This window comes from Homalodisca vitripennis, chromosome 4 (genome assembly GCF_021130785.1).
Source record: "Homalodisca vitripennis isolate AUS2020 chromosome 4, UT_GWSS_2.1, whole genome shotgun sequence".
Lineage (NCBI taxonomy): Eukaryota > Metazoa > Arthropoda > Insecta > Hemiptera > Cicadellidae > Homalodisca > Homalodisca vitripennis.
Genome location: NC_060210.1, coordinates 27,519,982 through 27,539,970, shown reverse-complemented (window position 1 = coordinate 27,539,970; position 19,989 = coordinate 27,519,982). Strand labels below are relative to the sequence as shown.

The 19,989-nt window shown below is 33.9% G+C and overlaps 1 protein-coding gene across 1 annotated transcript in view; it reads right to left on the bottom strand.

Moving 5' to 3' along the window:
- The window catches only part of LOC124359076, a 59,141-nt gene extending 41,062 nt beyond the window's left edge, over positions 1-18,079 (bottom strand). Inside the window, 1 exon segment of the mRNA XM_046811495.1 lies at positions 16,987-18,079. Within this exon segment, the coding sequence (XP_046667451.1) occupies positions 16,987-17,737 (751 nt within the window). The 5' untranslated portion in view covers positions 17,738-18,079.
- Positions 18,080-19,989: the final 1,910 nt, after the last annotated feature.

Genomic DNA, 19,989 nt, shown 5'->3' with positions numbered 1-19,989 from the left:
AAAGTAAAGGTGAATAAAATATAAATAATGACGGCAATATATTTAAGTGGAATGCGGAAAGTACCCGATACCGATAATAAATACATTGTAGATAAAATCCTAAAACGACACACAGGCAGTTTTAGCTTGACTTTTCAGATAAAAGATCTACAGTTTACTTCCTTTATAGTTGCTCTATCACAGACATCTAGACTTCAATTATCCAATAAATTACATAATACACTAAATATTCTTGTACCATTATTTAATGAATTGTACTATAATTTAAGTAGAAACATCGGATTCAACAACATTTTCACACACAGGAATAAACTAATTAAATTGTGTTACTGCAAAAAATATCTCATGTTGGGTAGCGAGAAAAAACGAAAGTGAAAGCACCTGTAATGCTGAAATCACTCACATAAAACCACATTACCCAGGAACACCACTCCATAGCAATAAACTCGTATCAAAATTACGTTAAGCAGCAGCAGACACATCTCTTACATGCCTGACCTTGACTCTGATTGGTCTTCTCGTGTCTCTAGATCATTCACCTTCTTCTCTGCCCCAGAAATTCATAAGAGAGTGACAGTTTTTATTATCTTTCTTCAAAATATTATGTACATTTTAATCGAGATTTTTCTAGTTATTTTAAATTGTGAAAGTAACTCATTATTTAAACCAACTAATATGTTACTATTTAGGAAATATCAGTTTCATCTATATGTTAATTTTTATCGTAATATATGTAACAAAATACAATATATTAGAAAAAACTATTAACTTTCCAATGGTTCATGCGTCTAACATTCCCTGTGTCATATCTTCGCTCTAATACTTTCATAGAACCACGGAAGGTACTTGGTGACATTATACAGTAAAGTTATAAAATATTTCACTTTTAATCGTATCTTAATCTGTCAGTTTAACCAATACTTAAATTTACATGGTTTTAGATCTCCCTTCAAGCCACGGGGTGGATTGACATTTAGCATTATTCATAAACATTATTGAACTACACATTTTTAATTGTAACTGCTAATAAACGGTCAATATTATCAACAAAGCATCACCTCATGACCCAGTACACTTAGCACGATACTCATTACCTTAAAAGACGTAAGGGCTTTCGTAAGGCTAGTTATGGGGTTTCAAAGGTCGTAAGTGGTAACAATTAGCAGTTGATCTAAATATGTAAGTTAAGATTATACGATGCCATCGTATTAAATTATATCATTGGATTTGTAACTTTAACAATTACTCGCAGTTTACTAATCTTTCATTAGGAATAATCCAGTGCTTGGTATTTTCCAGATGGTTAAATAAACATAAACTTTACTGAGGGTACGATTTTGTTCTTATAAGCATACCATATACATGCGTTAAATATGAAATATGGATTCTTATTCAACACGTACTGTATTAAGGTGTACTTCAAGTTATAATAATCTGTTATTTCTGTTAATTTTTTTATGGTACTGAACGATTTAACTCAAAATATAATTTTAGGCCAGCGGCCCATGATGACGGGCAGAATAAGGCTTAACAGGGAATGGGCCTTCATTAATAAAATAATTCTAGGGGGCTTTGGACAGTTAAGGAAATATTTCTTATTTTGTGGTAAATAGAGGGAGAATTTAACAATTAAAACCTAAATCAAAATACTTCCCCGTGGGATTTAGGTCTTCCAAATCCAGAATATGAAGATCACGTAGAATCTAACTACAGTTTTTGATACTGACTACGTAAAAAATCTCAACACATTTTTTGGCAATTAGAAAGACATTAATCTTTCAACGTACTACGAGTATATTCTATTAAGATTTTTTTCGGTTTATAACGCATTAAAATGTTTTGATTAAATATGTTGACCATGATATGGAGGACTAACTTCAAACAAGAAAATGTGTACAAAAATATGAATATAATTGAAGGTGTTTCTCCATCGTGTGACCGAAATATGTCAATATTATAACTGTGTTATCAAATGTCTCACAACGGAACGGAAGGAAGTCATGACGCCCGTCACATAGGCCAAGTAACAACAGTTAATAATAAACTATTGAACATACGACGCAGCGCGGCAATAACACGCAGGTGCCCACGCGTGGCGTCGGTCCGTGTAACGAGTGACACCGCGCATGCGCCCACTTTCTGCGGCTGCGCATTCCGGCACGCCAGACACGACCTACAAACTTCTGCGGCACTGGACTGGGCTGGACCGGACTTGCTGGGAGTCGTGTAGGCGGGATAAACACAATATGGGTAATTCAATCCCTTTGTTAGAGATTTCAGCCCTTATTGATCACAAATTTGTTTGTTCGAACAAAGTTGAATCTAAAAACATTTCAGCTTAAAATAAGCGTAGTAAATGTGCATATGCACAAATTTCATACAAACGTTAACTTGTGTTATTGCATTATTTCTTCTGTTGTTATTTACATTTTTATTACATTTGAAACATATGTTTTATAGATTGCTTGTAATAAAAACAATCAAAACATAGTATAAAACTAAGTAGAACTTAGACTGTGAGGCTGTTACAGCAGCCGAGGTTTGAATTTACATTTTGTCTACATCTTTTTTGTATAAATAATTATTGTTCGTGACACACAAAACTCAGTTCTTTAGCTTTGTTTTCTTGATGGAAATATTTATTCTGTAAGGCTTTTTAAGTACTCCTTAATATCAAGCACTATCTATGCGGTCACATATTGAGTTATTGGATATGTGTTGAACATTGCTAACATATGGATGTTAATTATTACCAAAGAGATTTTGATTTGAAAACAATTAAGTCGATGATCTCATACGTTAGTAACTAATAGAAAAATACTGTTTAGGAAAGGTAGAAAGATCAGACATATATCCTGAAGCTATTTATCTATGTACCTATAGTAGCGAGCCCCTAAAATACAGTTTACAAATGAAATAATTCAGAGAACAATAACAAAGCAAAGAGTGAAGAGAATTGTGCCATAGTACAACTCCGCTTGTATTCAGTCGGCTACTCTACGTTGTAGTTCAAACTGACCTGAACACATTCATGGTATACACGTGACTCATATTATTATCCTTAAACCTGTTCATCTTTCTGTTATCAGAAGATAATCGCATTATATAAGTTCTTAACAATAATATTTCGTACCTATGTATCCTTTAAAAACTTATTATTTGTTTGCAATAGTGTTGCTTGTTTAAATTAATAAAATAAAATTGCATTTCGTAATGAGATTTTAATATAATTGTTTGCTTTTGTCATACCTAATAATTATAAGAAGAGAAGTCTACGCTCTAATTAATGTTAGCTTAATTAAGTACTGCTTTAATTTACACGCACACATTGCCTTATTCGTAATAGAGAATATTGTACCTATTTTAAAATATTCAAATATTACTAGATGGCCATAAATGTGTGTATTCATGTATATAAAGAAAAATTAAATTGTTATAGCACATATTTATTTTTGGAATATATAATCAACTACTTATGGTGAGAGATGGACAGAATTATTTTATAAACAATGACTGAATCTTGTAGTTCAGAATCAGAAATCAGCTTTTACTTTAAAGAAAATTATTTTAAACAATTTTTGTTACTGTTGAATTTAAGTTTTTTACAACTTAATCAGTTACAAACAAGAAGTAAGAATCGTTAGACAGTTAGACCATCAAACACAAATGGGCACAAATCAACGTCCCTTCTATAAGAGGAATACTACAATGTTAAGAATATTCATGGCAGTGGCGTTTGTTTGAATAAAGTTCGTCCTTTTGGAATTCACTAATTAGCTTTGTACACTGGTCTTGTTTTAGAGACTAGGATCGATCGTGTTTAGTCTTTTCCAATACGTTAGTGGTATATATATATATATATATATATATATATATATATATATATATTGCAGACTAAAAACTTTTCCATTTATGTTATGGTTTGAACGTAATTTACAAATTAACATAACTATTGTAATTAAAACACTACAAACAATATAGATTGAAACAAAAGGAATGGCTGTAATACGAGTGGAGGAAAATATTTGTAGGGATAGAGGTGGCACTGACTTGGCACCAACGTCTTTTTATTCACCAAACTCGCATGTGTAGCGATAAATTACTTGACTTCTCTAAACTTCTCCATTTCTGATTTATTATTAAACCCCAAAAAAACATACACGTGCTTCGGAAGCCCCTTATGGTGATTTCTCTAAGAAGCCAGCCGTCACGCTCTAAACTTACAAGAAACTAACTCTATACTCTTAAATAAAAAAAAACTCACACAAAGTAATCATAGACGGTTGACCATGACTTGTACTTCTGTGAAAAGGCGCCTGCCTTACATACTGGTTCTATACATTTGGCCCCTTGAGCAGCTTGCAAATACTCAATCCCCTCTTTAATAGATCTTATTGGGCTTATGCACCCTTTTTAATACTAATAAACTAATAAACAATTACCCTCAATCCATATTTAAACAATTAAGTAAATCCACAACAAGCCCTCCACATACTATGATATTTAAGAGTAAATGTTTGCGGTCTGTGGCAACCCTGTATCTCATCAGGGACATGGCAACAAGCTTGGCATTGGACATCTAAATGTGATCTCCCTCGAACGTACTCCTGTTGGATGTCTCTTGAATTGAACCTAAATAACTCATCCAAGCAGTTGAGTAACATTTGCACCTTCTCTTCGAAACCACCCATCGAAGGAGGTTTCACAAATATTTAGTAAATACCAAATCTCCACTATTACGAGATAGGTTATTCGGAGTGCAAGCGGTTCAAGGTAAAATTTTTTTTTTTTTTCTATTTATTTATTCTCTGAAATGACAACAATTACAAATCATTTTATACTTAAATGCAAAAACCCTATTGGGTTTGTCTGCATTTCACTAAATATACTATTACTTATTTTATGCTTTAAATTAATTTGTGGTCAAGTCCATGCAGTTTTAATACAAGAGTAAACACCTCACCAATAATGCAGTCACTATAATTAATTAACATTTATAAAAAATAACTTAATCCTAACAACAATAAATAAATATTCAAGGATAACAATAACAAAAACAACAAACAGAAGAAACAAATATAAAATATGCATAATTTAACTCATAACAATATTCCCAAAAACATGTTTAAAGCTCAGATAAAATCATTCAAATAACAACAAATAAATAAATATATATAAGTTACCTTAATTTTATTTGAAAATTATTTTCAATAACATTTATAACAAGAATTGTAACAAACCCATCAACAATCAACAACACAACAAGAACCAGTAATATTAAATTTAATTTTTCCATAACAACTCTTTTAATGCAACTTTAAACAATTTACAGCTCTTAGCATTTTTAACATTGCTTGGAAGCATGTTAAAAATATGCAAGCTTTACAGCCTACTGAGCACCAAACCGGAGAGAGTGAAAGTCAGAGACGAGGCACCTTGACCGTCAAGCAATGTAGCGTGAAAAAGGCCAATGCCGACTGCTTAGGCACCTGTATACTCTTATGATATTATTTAAGGGGAGTTAGAGCGTATCTCACCTTTCTACGTGCAGATTTCGAACTTAAAGCTTTTTAGATCGTGATTCAAATTTTCTGTATGATATATCTGGGTTTCCAAAATATTTAGTAAACGATTAAAAAATTGTTTTTTCCCGAAGTTGTGAGGAACAACCACATTCGTTAATTCTTCCACAATATCTATGTTACATTTAGTCTATTTTTAAGCATTTATCTTAAATAATAATATATTTTATTAAGGTGATACTATTTCATTATTTCATTTTCGTTGTTGTGTGAAGTACTGTTTGGTTGGGTTAACTATTTATTTAAAGATTCAATATTCTGTAGAGGAAATAGCAAGAGTTTGAAACAGAGTTTTAAGAGTTTTAAAGAAGGAGCTAAATTTTAGTGCCCTTGCAATGAATGAGTTCCTTTGGTTGCCGTTGTTATTGAGCTCTCTCTTATCAATAATAGTCCATTTTAATAGTAGCAATGCTGCGTCTCATCACCATTGCTCTTATTCTCACTAATATTCGCCTTAAATACGTTCGTACATAGCTGAGTAGACTTCTCAGGTTAAAAATGTCGGGCGGGTTCTATATACTGTGCACTGGTCGTCAACTTAAAACCCTTGTCGGTGTTTTTGATTAACCAAGAACCTCTCCGGCTGGTTTATACCCTTCCAGGATAACGCACAACAGAGACGAGAGTTGTCATATATTGCAAAGTCGAGGAGCGGTACGTCCCCGTCATTAATTACGAATTTTAAAATACAAGAATGACTTGAACGATGGGTGTAATTCACAGCGGAGTATTATGGTTGATGCATCAGTACCAAGGGCATCGATAAGCGAAGGTCTCTGGAACACAAGGAAAATTCGACTAATCTTTCCAGAAAAAATGAAGGCCCATAAGTTATTATAATGTCTCTGAAAAATTATTGATAATCAACTCAAGCACTTGCCGACAAAAACTGCAATGCTAAAACTGGGTCACTTATGTTGATACATTGTACGAATTTACTTTCCAGCCAATTAGTGGTCAAAAGCGGGGAATCAAGTAGCTCTAAAGTGGAACCGGAACACCGTCAGTTTGCTGCCTACTTCAACAAACCACCACTTCCGGCTAAAGTATTCCGCAATTAGTAGTTGTAAATCCCCAATCAGCTCTAATAGCCAAACGCGGCGGATAGCTGCATGATACGTAGAGTACTCTGGACATGGCTGTAGGCTGCTGCTAGCAGTACCAACTGGACATGGCTGTAAGCTGCTGCTAGCAGTACCAACTGATCCCTCTCAACCTGTGCATTAGCACATAATTTTGTATACTCATCACGATATTAGCAAATGTTTCTACACTAACAACACGTGACTATCTCATATTTTTTTTCTTTATTAATGGTATTTTAGTATTAAACCAGTTTAACATTTTTTGTGGGAGGCGCTTTTTTTAAACATTAATTAAAAAACTAAACTAAAGTGGGCTCTGTATGAAAGTTAGAGTGGCCAGTAGTAACCTGCAGTTCTAAAAACAATCTGAGGTTCAAACCTGCCTATTTTCCAGTAATTTATTTTTGAAAACCATTTTTTTATACCTGTTTTCTCCTTTTAATAAGGTGCTCTAACACGATTTATGGTTGTAACTAACATGTTTCCGGTCCACGTTATGTTGACACAATGCTTACACAATATTATCTGTCTAAATGAAACATTTCGGCCGACCTGTGGAAAGCTGTCTTTAGTCAACAGATGATGAACAGAAACGAGGCCGAAATATTTCAGTAAGATAATTGTATAAGCGATGTGAACCGTAAGACTGACACCGGTCGCTTATGGACCAGGATCTATGCATAACGTAGCTATGTGTAAAAACGTCCGCAGTAATGAGCCAATGAGAACGTCTATTTATCCAGACTACACTGGGTAGCTTTTGGGTAACCCGACAGCACCTTTGTAGCCTAGGGTCTCTGATGTCGAAACGCTCCAAGGAGTTCATTTTGGACGTCTCCGTTACCGAATCTGTATGGATCTCTACAGACAGACGTGGACTCCAGTCAAACTGTACCAGTGTCAGATTCCAGACGCTGCATTATCCGGAATTTGAAATAGAGTTTAACTCAATATTCGCATAACATATATGGTTATGTTTACACTTAAATGTGGATCCGGAATGGACCTTAAAAGATATACAATAATTTTGGACGATTCATTGATTCGATGCAGGGTTTTATTTTGTAATTTAAAATTATTTTAATATTAATAAACCGTTAAAATGCCGAGTAATGCCAGTACGTTCCTGCAGTCTACTCCAACAGTAATGTTTGAGGGTGAGATTCTTCTTCCCGCTAAACGTGGCCCCAGTTCCCGCGGGCATGACAGTTGTGGCACTCCCAGCCCAGAAACGTCAGTGACACCGAGTAAATCACGACGTTGCGCTGGGACCTACAATTGCGTAACGGTTCCTCACCGCTTACTGAATCATCCGCTTCTTTCGGGAACAAGCAACAATTACATGAAAGTTCTTTACTTATCTTACTTTATCTGTAGTTGTTTGTGATTCAAGATTGTAATAAACGAGCAACGAAACAGATTCCCATCGGTTTGTACGGTTATTTTGAAAAAAATGGATAAAAGTATGTAAAATAGGTTTCTAAACCAGGAGTCATCAAATTGTAATGTTATATAGTTAAAATATGATTTAGAGACCCCATAAATAACATTCAGCTAATATATAACAAATCTAAAGTGATCTCAGTGGGAAACATAATAATGATGGCTGGAAACGGGCATGAAGGCTGCGAGCAAATTGAATTAGGTGTGATGGCTTACTTATAGTTTGTGAAATACAATTTTTTATACAATCTATTACTATACCTCTTTCTATCTTATATAATCAAAACAGGAAATATCATAACCGATTTAATATTTGTAAGAGATAAAAATCGAAGATTATTCTTAAGAATAAAATCTGCCTGAGAATGATACAATTCTAGGATCGGCTACATAGAGCTTGTCCAGATGGTTGCCGTGCCAACAGAGGCCGACCCACTTCACACTGCCAACCTGGCGGAACAAAACTGCCCTCTGACTCAGGTAATAGTGGCTAGACGACATGAATGTGATAAATGGGCGCGACATAAATGGAGGCTGCCCGCAGAGTCAACCCGGCAACGTGGCAGCAATGTGCCGTGTAATTGCTGGAGTGTATACAATTCGCTTGACAATTGAGATTTCCTCTTCGGTCCTCTACGGGTTACACGTAGCTGAAGTCATCGATACTTAAACCTGTTATATTATTATCTATATTTGTAATCCCTAATATGAATGATATTGTATTGTCCATGTTGCAAACGCAAGTATACGGTTTTTCTCTAGGTAAAAACATAATATATTGCCTTTAAATATTTTTAAAATATCGGTTTCTTATTATTAAGGTTTTCTTTGGAAAGTCAACAAGTGTTTGTGATAACGAGTAATCGAAGTTCAAGTTTCAATCGATTAAAGTATCTTTCTCAATTCAATTTCCCTTCCCGTGTTGTAAGAATTCAATTTAAGAGACTCTCAGGGGAGACGCGAGGTTTTATTACGTTACCAGACGGGCCCTCACGTATAGGCTACCATACAAATATTGGTTACTCCACGAATCTAAAACACGCTATAAAACATCAATCGACGTTTTAGTATTTTAACTACAATAATTGTTAAAACGATCAAACGTATAAAGTTACAAAAATAGTTCAGCAATCTGGGCAAAGATCTGCAATATGATTAGTCCTGTTGGTATGTGACTTTTTTGGTTTGTTCTGTAATACGCACAAAAGAGTACAATGGTTAAGAGACACATTTTGGCAAAGAAACAAAAAAATATATATATATATACGATATATATACGGACTTAAAAGGCAGACCATCTAAACTAAAATCCAATAAAGGATCTGTATGTAGATAAAATTTGTATTTCATAGATGCACGTAAAGTTAAGGTAACTTACTGTTGTTCTAAACTAAGAGAGTACCTTACAGCTAGTATTAAGCTAGCTAGTAAATAATATATTCAATTTATGTTCCAAACCCTACATACTTACGTGTGTTGTCACTTTGATCATTCATATATAAATAATAATTACACCAATATCAAAACTTTGGTTAATAATTTTGAAGCAACAGGAGTACACATTGGAATACCGAATATTTTAAAGTTCTTTTATTGAGCGACTCAAACCAAAGCATAATTTATTCTGCCGGTGATTTAGTGGCACATAAATACAGGAACTGGTTTAAGAAATGTACAAGATGACCGGAGAGTTTAATGAAAAACAAAAAGTAAGAAGTCAACATTTTCAAAATTTCGGGTAAAACATTCCTCGGCTCAACATTTTTGTTCAGAATATTCATCCGTTATAGTTTTACATGTTACACAATCTGGGCTCAGGTAAGGTGAATATTTATTGGCTAAGCGTTAGTGAAGCCTATCATTCGAAAAAATAATTTCTGTTTGTCTGACTGTATATATATCTCTGTGTTATCTCGAGAACAAACTACCTATAGATTTCAAATTTAGCATGAATTTTAATTTCTATGTAAGCAATGTCAAATTGAATACTACAACAAGTTACTCTATGGTATTTGGCAAAGCGTTAGCGAACATATTTAATTATGGTAACGAGAAAAATGTGGAATAAATAAATTAGTAAACAAACTGAGTACTATCAGGTAACATCTTAACCCATATATATCTAAGTGTATATATCTAAGAGCTATTAATCTGACATACTGTTTTACTAGTGGAGGGTCAATACTGCCCCTTGGAATTGTACAATTTTACATGCCACATAATAACACATGTAGCCTAAATGAGCTATAGACTTGAAATTTTGAAAGCCTGTTACTCCACATTAGGCGCGGCGTCACCTACTTTGAACCATAAAGGCTTGCTTATGAAGTAATAAGTAACGTGTTATTATTTTTATTTAGCTATTTTGTGACACACCAACATGCTCATATATACTGATATTACCAATAAGTCTCATACAAGTAGTAATGAGGATGTCACACTAAGAGACATCTCAGGTCACTGTCAAGAGAAAGTCGGGTCAAATGTCGGCAAAAGAATTCCAAATGGCGCCAAGTAGGTCTCTTCAAAGGCAACTGAGTTTAATCAACTATTAATTTGTAATGGGGTTTAGCAGTTTATTAATAACATGATTAACTTGCCATAAACTGTAATTTTTTACTAATTATAATTTATTATTATTTTTAATAAATGTTTAATTTTTTACATCAGAAACAAATAAAATTGAAGAGACCATTGTTATTAATAGCTTCTAAGACATATTGTCATTTTGAATTATTCTGTAAATAATTAGTTATAAGGTATTAAATGACTTAGCCCTAATTTACATCAATACATAAAGCTATATACTATTTACCATTGAATGATCCTATTTTGGTGAGTTATTTACTCTAATTGTAATTAGCATTTGTAGAAAATTTTATGACTTTAATGTCATAATAATTAATGACTTATAAATGCTTTGCATTATTTTTTTAAAATTTTATTCCCTTGTGTAGATAAATACTATAATAATTACTCACGCCCTGAACTTATAGTTTTCGTTTTCCAGGCTAGTACAAAGTTAAAAAGTAAAATGAAACAGATTTATATAATTAGGTGATTGACAAGCATGACAGAGGTTTAAGGTTGGCTGATTAAGGTTGACCCGAAAAAATATTTTAATTAGATTGATGACCAAGCAAACTTAACAGCTGCAGTTTGAATGGAATCCGAATAATTTAGTTGTCTGATTTTACTGACTAATTGACAGTCTGACGCACAAATGATTGAGCCTTGAATAGCGCTCCTTATAGAGACTATTCTGGTCTGAATAAGGAATGATAAATCGCAACAACGTTAAAGATAACAGTCAAACATTCCCCACGAATCTTCAAAACTATCTGGTATAACGTACGTATTACAGAAAGGTCTTAGGATGTATTAATTACATTCATGTACGTACTATTTGCTACGGAACAATTTGCTCTCGTAAAACATGTCATTTTATTTGGCCCGATAAATTTCAACAGAAAGTACGTTTCAAAATGGATAGAGGGTTTTGGCACTATGACACTTTTGCAGCTAGTTAGTTATGGTTTCGTATTTAGTTCATTTAGTAACATTTGTTCGTATCGATTTCAGGTCTTGGACCCAGTGTTCTTTTTAGGATAGAAACTAATACAATATCAGAAAATGTTGAAGTAATCTTATACAGATAATACATTATTTAATGTAATACATTATGTAATAATGTATTATTTTGAAATAGTTGGCTCTTGGTTGCATAAGGACCAGTAGTAGTTACAAACATCTAGGTCTAAATTATTAAATGAAACTGTTAAAGGGTGTTCGGTTTGCTTCATAGGTGCTTGCACGAAGGGTTCAATTCTACGATCAGTCAGCTGATTCCAATGGATCTAATACAACTACTATTATGCACAAACTACTTATTCTACAGCAGTATCACATATATCAAACATACTTTCTGAACGTTGTCCCTGGCCCAAAGGTTGAGTACGGCAGCGGCAGTATCTTCTGGTGTATCAAGAACCACTTAAACTTTCGCATATGTTCGTAGACTAGTAAAAAAACCTTCGTTATTCCTCACCTTCAAGGTTTCGCCCTACAAGATTTTTTGCAGTTCAACATCAATTACAACATGTCAGAAAGTACTCATTCAAATGTAGTTATAAAAATATATGTCTATGTTCGCCGATTTAAAATATTCACCTCATTGCCTAGGAATGTGTGATAGTAACTCTTAATCAAATATAGTTACATTTTGCACAGCCTTCAATTTTACTTCATAATTACTCACTAAGAAACTGTTTCGTCTTCATGACACTACCTCAATCGACCATAATAGTATTTTGACACGATAGTATGGTACAAGGATACTATAGAAATCTGACAACCACAAATAATGACCCAACATGTTGCGAAACATATTCATGCGTGCTCATTGAGAACAAGTCTCATAGTAGACTGTATACCTCCGACCGCTAGTCGTATTTGGAATTGGTTCGAATGCCTGAGATATATTACTATTGTAATACCCTTTCAAAACTAATTCGGAAGTATGAAAATAATTGTTAAATACCGTATTTTTCAGAGGGATGATACTGCGTGGCAATCTTGTGGAACTATTATTATGAAGGCAAATTTAAACACCACAGCACACTGGGTAAAACCAATTGAAAACAATTTAACAAAGGCGAACTCATTATCAACGTTTAATAAAGAAATCACGGTCAAGATTTCAGATTTTTTTAAATCCACTTATAGCATCAAATACTTAATATAAAAATTTAAATACAGTAGCCAAAGCAAAACGTTCCACGTGTTAATGGGTAGAAGTAGTTATACAAATTAATGGGTAATTTTTAGAAAATTATATGATTAGAAGATACCTTCAATTGCAGGTACAAAAAATAACTGTTGCATTCTGAAGTCTGAGAAGAGAGTCTGTTTTGTTTTTTCCTAGAAGAGTGTAATCAAGAATGTCACTACTTAACGAAACAGCTCGCAATCCCTATAACGGTGAATCACTAATGTGAATATATATAATAATAACAGCTTACAATCCCTACAACAGTGAAACAAGAATACGAATATATAACGATACAACTATCAATCCCTACAACGGTAAATCAAGAATGTTAATACATAATGATATCAACTCGTAGTCCGTACAATGGTGAATCAATACATGAATATATAACAATAACAACTCGCAATCCTTACAATGGTGAATCAAGAATGTGAATAATATAACGATAACAACTCTCAATCCCTACAACGGTGAATTCTGAATGTGAATATATAACGATAATAGCTCGCAATCCATACGACAGTGAATCACGTATGAAAATATACAACGACATCAACTCACAATCCCTATAACGGTGAATCAAGAATGTGAATATATAACGATAACAACTCGCAATCCCTACAACGGTGAATCAAGAATGTGAATATATAACGATAACAACTCACAATCCCTACAACGGTGAATCAAGAATGTGAATATATAACGATAATAGCTCGCAATCCCTACAACGGTGAATCAAGAATGTGAATTTATATAACGATAACAAACTCACAATCCCCTACAACGGTGAATCAAGAATGTGAAAATATAACGATAACAACTCACACTCCCTACAACGGTGAATCAAGAATGTGAATATATAACGATAATAGCTCGCAATCCCTACAACGGTGAATTCAAGAATGTGAATATATATAACGATAACAACTCACAATCCCTACAACGGTGAATCAAGAATGTAAATATATAACGATAATAGCTCGCAATCCTTACAATGGTGAATCAAGAATGTGAACAACTCATAAACGATAACAACTCACAATTCCCTACAACGGCGAATTTCTGAATGTGATATATAACGATAATAGCTCGCAATCCCTACAACGGTGAATCAGGAATGTGAATATATAACGATAACAACTCACAATCCCTACAACGGTGAATCAAGAATGAGAATATATAACGATAATAGCTCGCTATCCCTACAACGGTGAATGAAGAATGTGAATATATAAAGATAATAGCTCGCAATCCCTACAACGGTGAATTCTGAATGTGAATATATAACGATAACAACTCACAATCCCTACAACGGTGAATCAAGAATGTGAATATATAACGATAACAACTCACAATCCTTACAATGGCGAATCAAGATTGTGAATATATAACGATAACAACTCTCAATCCCTACAACGGTGAATTCTGAATGTGAATATATAACGATAATAGCTCGCAATCCATACGACAGTGAATCACGTATGAAAATATACAACGACATCAACTCATAAACCCTACAACGGTGAATCAAAGAATGTGAATATATAACGATAACAACTCACAATCCCTACAACGGTGGATCAAGATTGTGAGCATATAATGATATCAACTCGCAACCCGTACAACGGTGAATCCTGAATGTGAATATACCGGGTGTCCCAAAAGTCCCACCTCCCCTTCTAACTTTTGAACGGAATTAAACAAACCAATATCCTTTGGGGGGGGGGGGGGTAGTTATATAATAACAAATGATGATTTTTTGCGCTGCATGAGAACTTAGCCCCTCAACCCAAAATGGGGGGTTGGGGGTCAAGTAAAAAGTTTTAAATGCAAACCCCCATCAAATGACACTTCATTTTAAAGGTCTTTATAAAAGAAGAACAATGCCACAGACTAAAGGTCTCTATCTCAATCCAGTACGAAACAACGGCTTGTCAAAGTTTTATTGAAAAGTTACGCTAAAAAACACTATTTTTTTAACTCATCTGTTCAGACTTATTCTTAATACTAAGTAGTGCTAAATTAAACTTAAAATAATCAAACTTACCGTTGAAATCTTACCTCAACCTTTTTTAAGCTCAAAGTAAATGCTCAAAATGGCCCCCATTTACTTCTTGGAAAAAATAAAGTCTGAATTGTGGCGTTGTTCTTCTTTTATAAAGACCTTTAAAATGAAGTGTCATTTGAGGGGGGTTTGCATTTAAAAATTTTGACTTGACTCCCCAACCCCCCATTTTGGGTTAAGGGGCTAAGTTCTCGTGTAGCGCAAAATCATCATTTGTCATTATATAACTACCCCCCATAGGAACTTCAAACCCCACATACCCCATAGGTTTGTTTAATTCCGTTCAAAAGTTAGAAGAGGGGTGGGATTTTTGGGACACCCGGTATAACGATAACAGCTCGCAATCCCTACTACAGTGAACCAAAAATGTGAATATATAACTATAACAGCTCACAAACCCTACAACAGTGAATCAAGAATGTGAATAAGTCGTTCTATCACCGTTTGTAATAAAAACTTTTTGAAATAAAAACACGCACACGCACAATTTTCGATGGATCATATTGTAATTATTTTCGACGTAGATTCAATGTAGCTGGCTGGCACTAACTCCGTTGTAATATTTTAATAACACTAAAAATTATAGGTTTTTTAATTTCATGTATTTAACATTGCTTCTGACGTGTGCATTGCTAATTAAGAGACAGATAAGGAAATAAGTAAGAACATCAGTATGATATAAGTGACTACTTTGCGTATGAGTCGTAATGTTGATTCATTCTACGGATTTTGTATTAACATCTGCACACTAAAGGTCGATACTGCAGTCTGATAAAAGAAGTTACAGTTGCAGATACAACAATTAACAAAGTATGTCGCTATAACAATAATCATATACAATTGCGTTAGTAGGTAGGTCAGGTGAGGGGGTCATGGGTGATTAAACAATAGACCGATTGAATCGGACAATTGTTATGGTGAAAGTTGAGTATATCATATTTGTGAGGGTACTAGGGTGTTAAATTACTATATTCTCACCCATTATCCCAATTCGATCAAGCCTTGTATTTATCAATGATGTACCGTATTATCAATATTACAAGAATTAAGTTTTTCTACAATCTTAGTCGATTGATATGATTTATTATTTTTGGGATAGGTGTTGATTGGGGATAAAATAATTGTTGTGGCCAGGAAGGTAGCATTGAGAAATAATTAAATATTTATCTATTTATTTACAAATATATTAATAAGTTGCAATTTTATTAAGAGTGGTTTTAACGTATTGAAATATATTGGAAAACTAAATATGACATAACAATACAACCGTATTTAAACTTTTAGTCACGATTCGTATAGTTACAGTTTTGATACGAAGTCAGGAATTTTGTGATATGGATTCGAAACCCACTAAACAATTTTGTAATGATTAGTTTATATTTTATAATACCATACTATTATTTTTGGTTAAAAAATAATGGAAGTATTTTGTATTTAAAGGCAGATAGGAAAGTCCGTATAAGTTGTAGTAGAACATCTTTTCGTATAATAAAACAAATTACCTATATAAAAATCTTTAGTATGGAAATGTAAATAATAATTGTATTTTGTGTTATCTTTTAAATAAACATACAAAACTGGATACATTGGAACTGAGTTTCTGGACTATGTCAGTGAAAATGTAACAATTAGGTTATCACATTAGTGTTCTTAGATCCATCCTACAACAGGGCCAGTTAATATTAGTGGGTACTTCTCACACCAAGTGTCAAATTCTGTCAAATTACTTGAATATCAATAGAAAATTTCTGATACTTGTCATATTTTAAGAGCAAAACTATTTAAATTTATGAATTATGTTTGAAACAATGTTTTTTTAACTTACCTTTTAATAGCTCACAATTATTGAAACTCGACCCCAATTATCTCAACTATAGTGCTCGCTGGTACTGACGTACTCGTACATAAGAGTGAACAATGTGAAAGTTAATTTAAAAGAGTCATGCTGTGGAAAGAATTGCCTCGAAAACCAATTATCTGAGGCAGATTATTCCATCTCGCGAGCGTGTTCAAGGTCTACGTGACAAGCAGGTTACTTACGGAGTTGTTTGAAGAAGAAGCGGCCTTCTTGTGGTTGGTCAGGGACAACGTTCAACTTTACGAGTACTCCTCCATCGTCGGCGAAACCCTTGGGAGATACCTGCACCTTGCCTCCACCAAACACGAACGAGGGTAAAGACAGTTCCATATCATGAGTCATCAGGTACTTTAGTCCTCTGTTGTAGAGGATATCGGTAACATCTCGGATGCTTTTAGTGTCATTGACGTTTGAATCATGACCCTCTGCATTATCTGGAGATGAAATGTCGTTAGACTGTTTTGAATCGTCTAAATCCCTTCCTCTTCTCGTCATCTCACCGTCTAACCTCTCTACTTCCTCTACTTTATCGATGAAGTCTTGAAATTCTCCATCGTTTCCCCCATCACTGTCCAGCTTCTTACCCAAGCGCTCATTATACTCTCCGGGGTCATCTTTCTTCACCCGCCTGCACAGATCTGTGTAATTGTTCTCGTTCTGTCTGAACAACAACGCGTCGCTCTCAAAAATGTCAGACTCGAGAGTACGATCGAGGAAAGAGTAAACATTGTCCTGCACACACCGGTAACTCGACCTTGACCCGCACTGGTCGTACAAGGAGCTCCACAAGTCGTTGTCACCGAACAGACTATTGTTGTAAACACTGGTCGTCTCGTCGATGTCCAGTTTGGACAAACTTGAGCAAAACAATTGGAAGAGTAACAGTAATAAATACAATTTACAAGAAATAGCACTTCTAAAGGTAGAGGACATTTTTATTGATTATTTACAACGGACGGCTTGTAAGAATCTACGGATCACCTCATCTCTATCGCCACTGTCAGTTCACTGTCGCGTGTTCGAAGGCCGCGTAGCTTCTGTCTGTGATTCACTGACTTGCAGTTTGAGGTTAGGTCTACCCCCCACTACTGCAGTCCGGAACTCTCTCCGACTCACTCTTCGCCAAAAGGCGGTCACTAGAGTTGACTGCGCCTGGAAGACCTTGAACTGATCTTCCGTCCTCCGACTCCACCTGTTTATTGCTGACCTCTACTGGCCATTTTAATCTATATTTTTCATAGAACTGTTAATGATTGTTACCACTGTCTAATTATATTTTTTTGAAATTTTAAAATTAAATTAGGTTATAAATAGTGTAAATTGAGCAATTGTTTGTGTTTCTATAAAATTATTCCAAATAATAGTTATTATTTAGAATTATAAAACTTGGATCATATGAATATCATATTGAATATTTAATATAAATGTTTAAAAATAAAATATAAAACGTTTTCATTTATTATCTACTAATAATATGCGTATTAACTTGATTCTTTCCTCTTAACTAATAGAATCTATCTCTGTATACCCATATTTGAATAATAGAAAAAATTGCTTATTAATTCTTGTTTTAGTATCATCTTTAGTTATTGCAGACTCTTGGAGCAATTGGAAAATTCTTTAAATATTCAAAAACGATTCAGGAGTACCTCAAGATTCTAATTTGGCAAAGTCTCTATATCGGAGTTACCAACAACTTACCTCGGCAACCAGTATTTGATTTTGTCGAAACAATCATTTGAAGATGAATAGAAAAGATAATTAGCCTCTACATTTCTGCTTAATTTATTAATAATTAAATACAATATAATTATTATTCTTTTTCATAAGAGTTAGAAGTATCTTAACAGAAGGTAAATCGCACATAATTGTTTTGTTATAAATTGATTCTATGATTAATTTCTCTAAACACATGAGCAGTATCGTTTTGAAGGTAAGAGAAACTTAGATCTTTCTACAGATAATTTTATTTTCCATCGGCAAGAATTTTTGCTATATTCTTTTTTGAATTCTCGTCGAAACTTCACAACTGATGGTTGTTATTTGTTATTATTAAGGCCCGTTGAACTTTAGATATATCAATTATTATGGCTGTGCAGAGCAAATTCCTCTTGTAGACGGTCCGAAAGTTTCCCGAAGTAATTGGAAAAGATTCGTGAAAGAAGCTTCGCACTCTTGCTCTTTCGATGTAATTAACTGCTTTTTATATTTAGCAGAATTCTGCAATTACATTGTGTTAACCTAGCACAGTGTTCTAGATCGTTTGTATCTATGTTGTCCTGTTTTAGAAAACGACATTGACTGATTCTTATTAAACCGGTTGACCATTAGCTTATTCAATATAAATTTTAATTTTCTACTATACACTATGAAATAAAAATCCGCTTAAAAAAAATTATGGTTGCCTGTAAAGTCGGTTTTACGGGCGAAGATTTTACGTGACAACGTCTTTTTCTCGGTAGAATATTTATTGATATGAATATTATTAAATTGCACAATAGGAACAAGGAATTGAATGAAAATAAGAATTGCACAAATTTTAACTATAGAAATATATTTTGTTTACTAAAACATTGTACATAATTTGAAATTAATTAAAATTTGTTATTGTAAATGGTAAAGTTGAATAAAACATTTACTAAAATTGGAATTTGAAATTCTTGCTAAACACAGTTAAATTCTAACTCCGCGCGTGGTGATTGGTCGGTTTAGTTCGTTTGTTTGGTCGCACTGTTATGACAGGTTAGATATTATAATTTGTTATTTTAAATGTTTGACTAGCAATACGCGCTGTTTCTTCTCAATCGACTGAATTACGATTGATTTCAGAGTGATTTCAACTAATAATTTACTTAACACTATCAACATTTGTCAATAGTATGACATAACCTATAAACTCAGTTTGTCAACTTTTGTGTCAATCTAACAATTAATCAATCAATCATAGTTTACGATAATGAAATATCAGTGTACAATTATTTACCTTTATTGTTGTAGTTGTTGTAAATGACGAATCTAAGCACTCCACATTTTCACGAATAAACATAGTTATCTGCTTTATCCCGTTGCGGCGGACCCACAGTTATCTGCTTTATCCCGTGCGGATCCCGTGCGGCGGACCCACTGGACGGGCATCGTAACGTTACCGGGCGTTACACTTTTTCATGAGTGACTCCGAGCCGCAA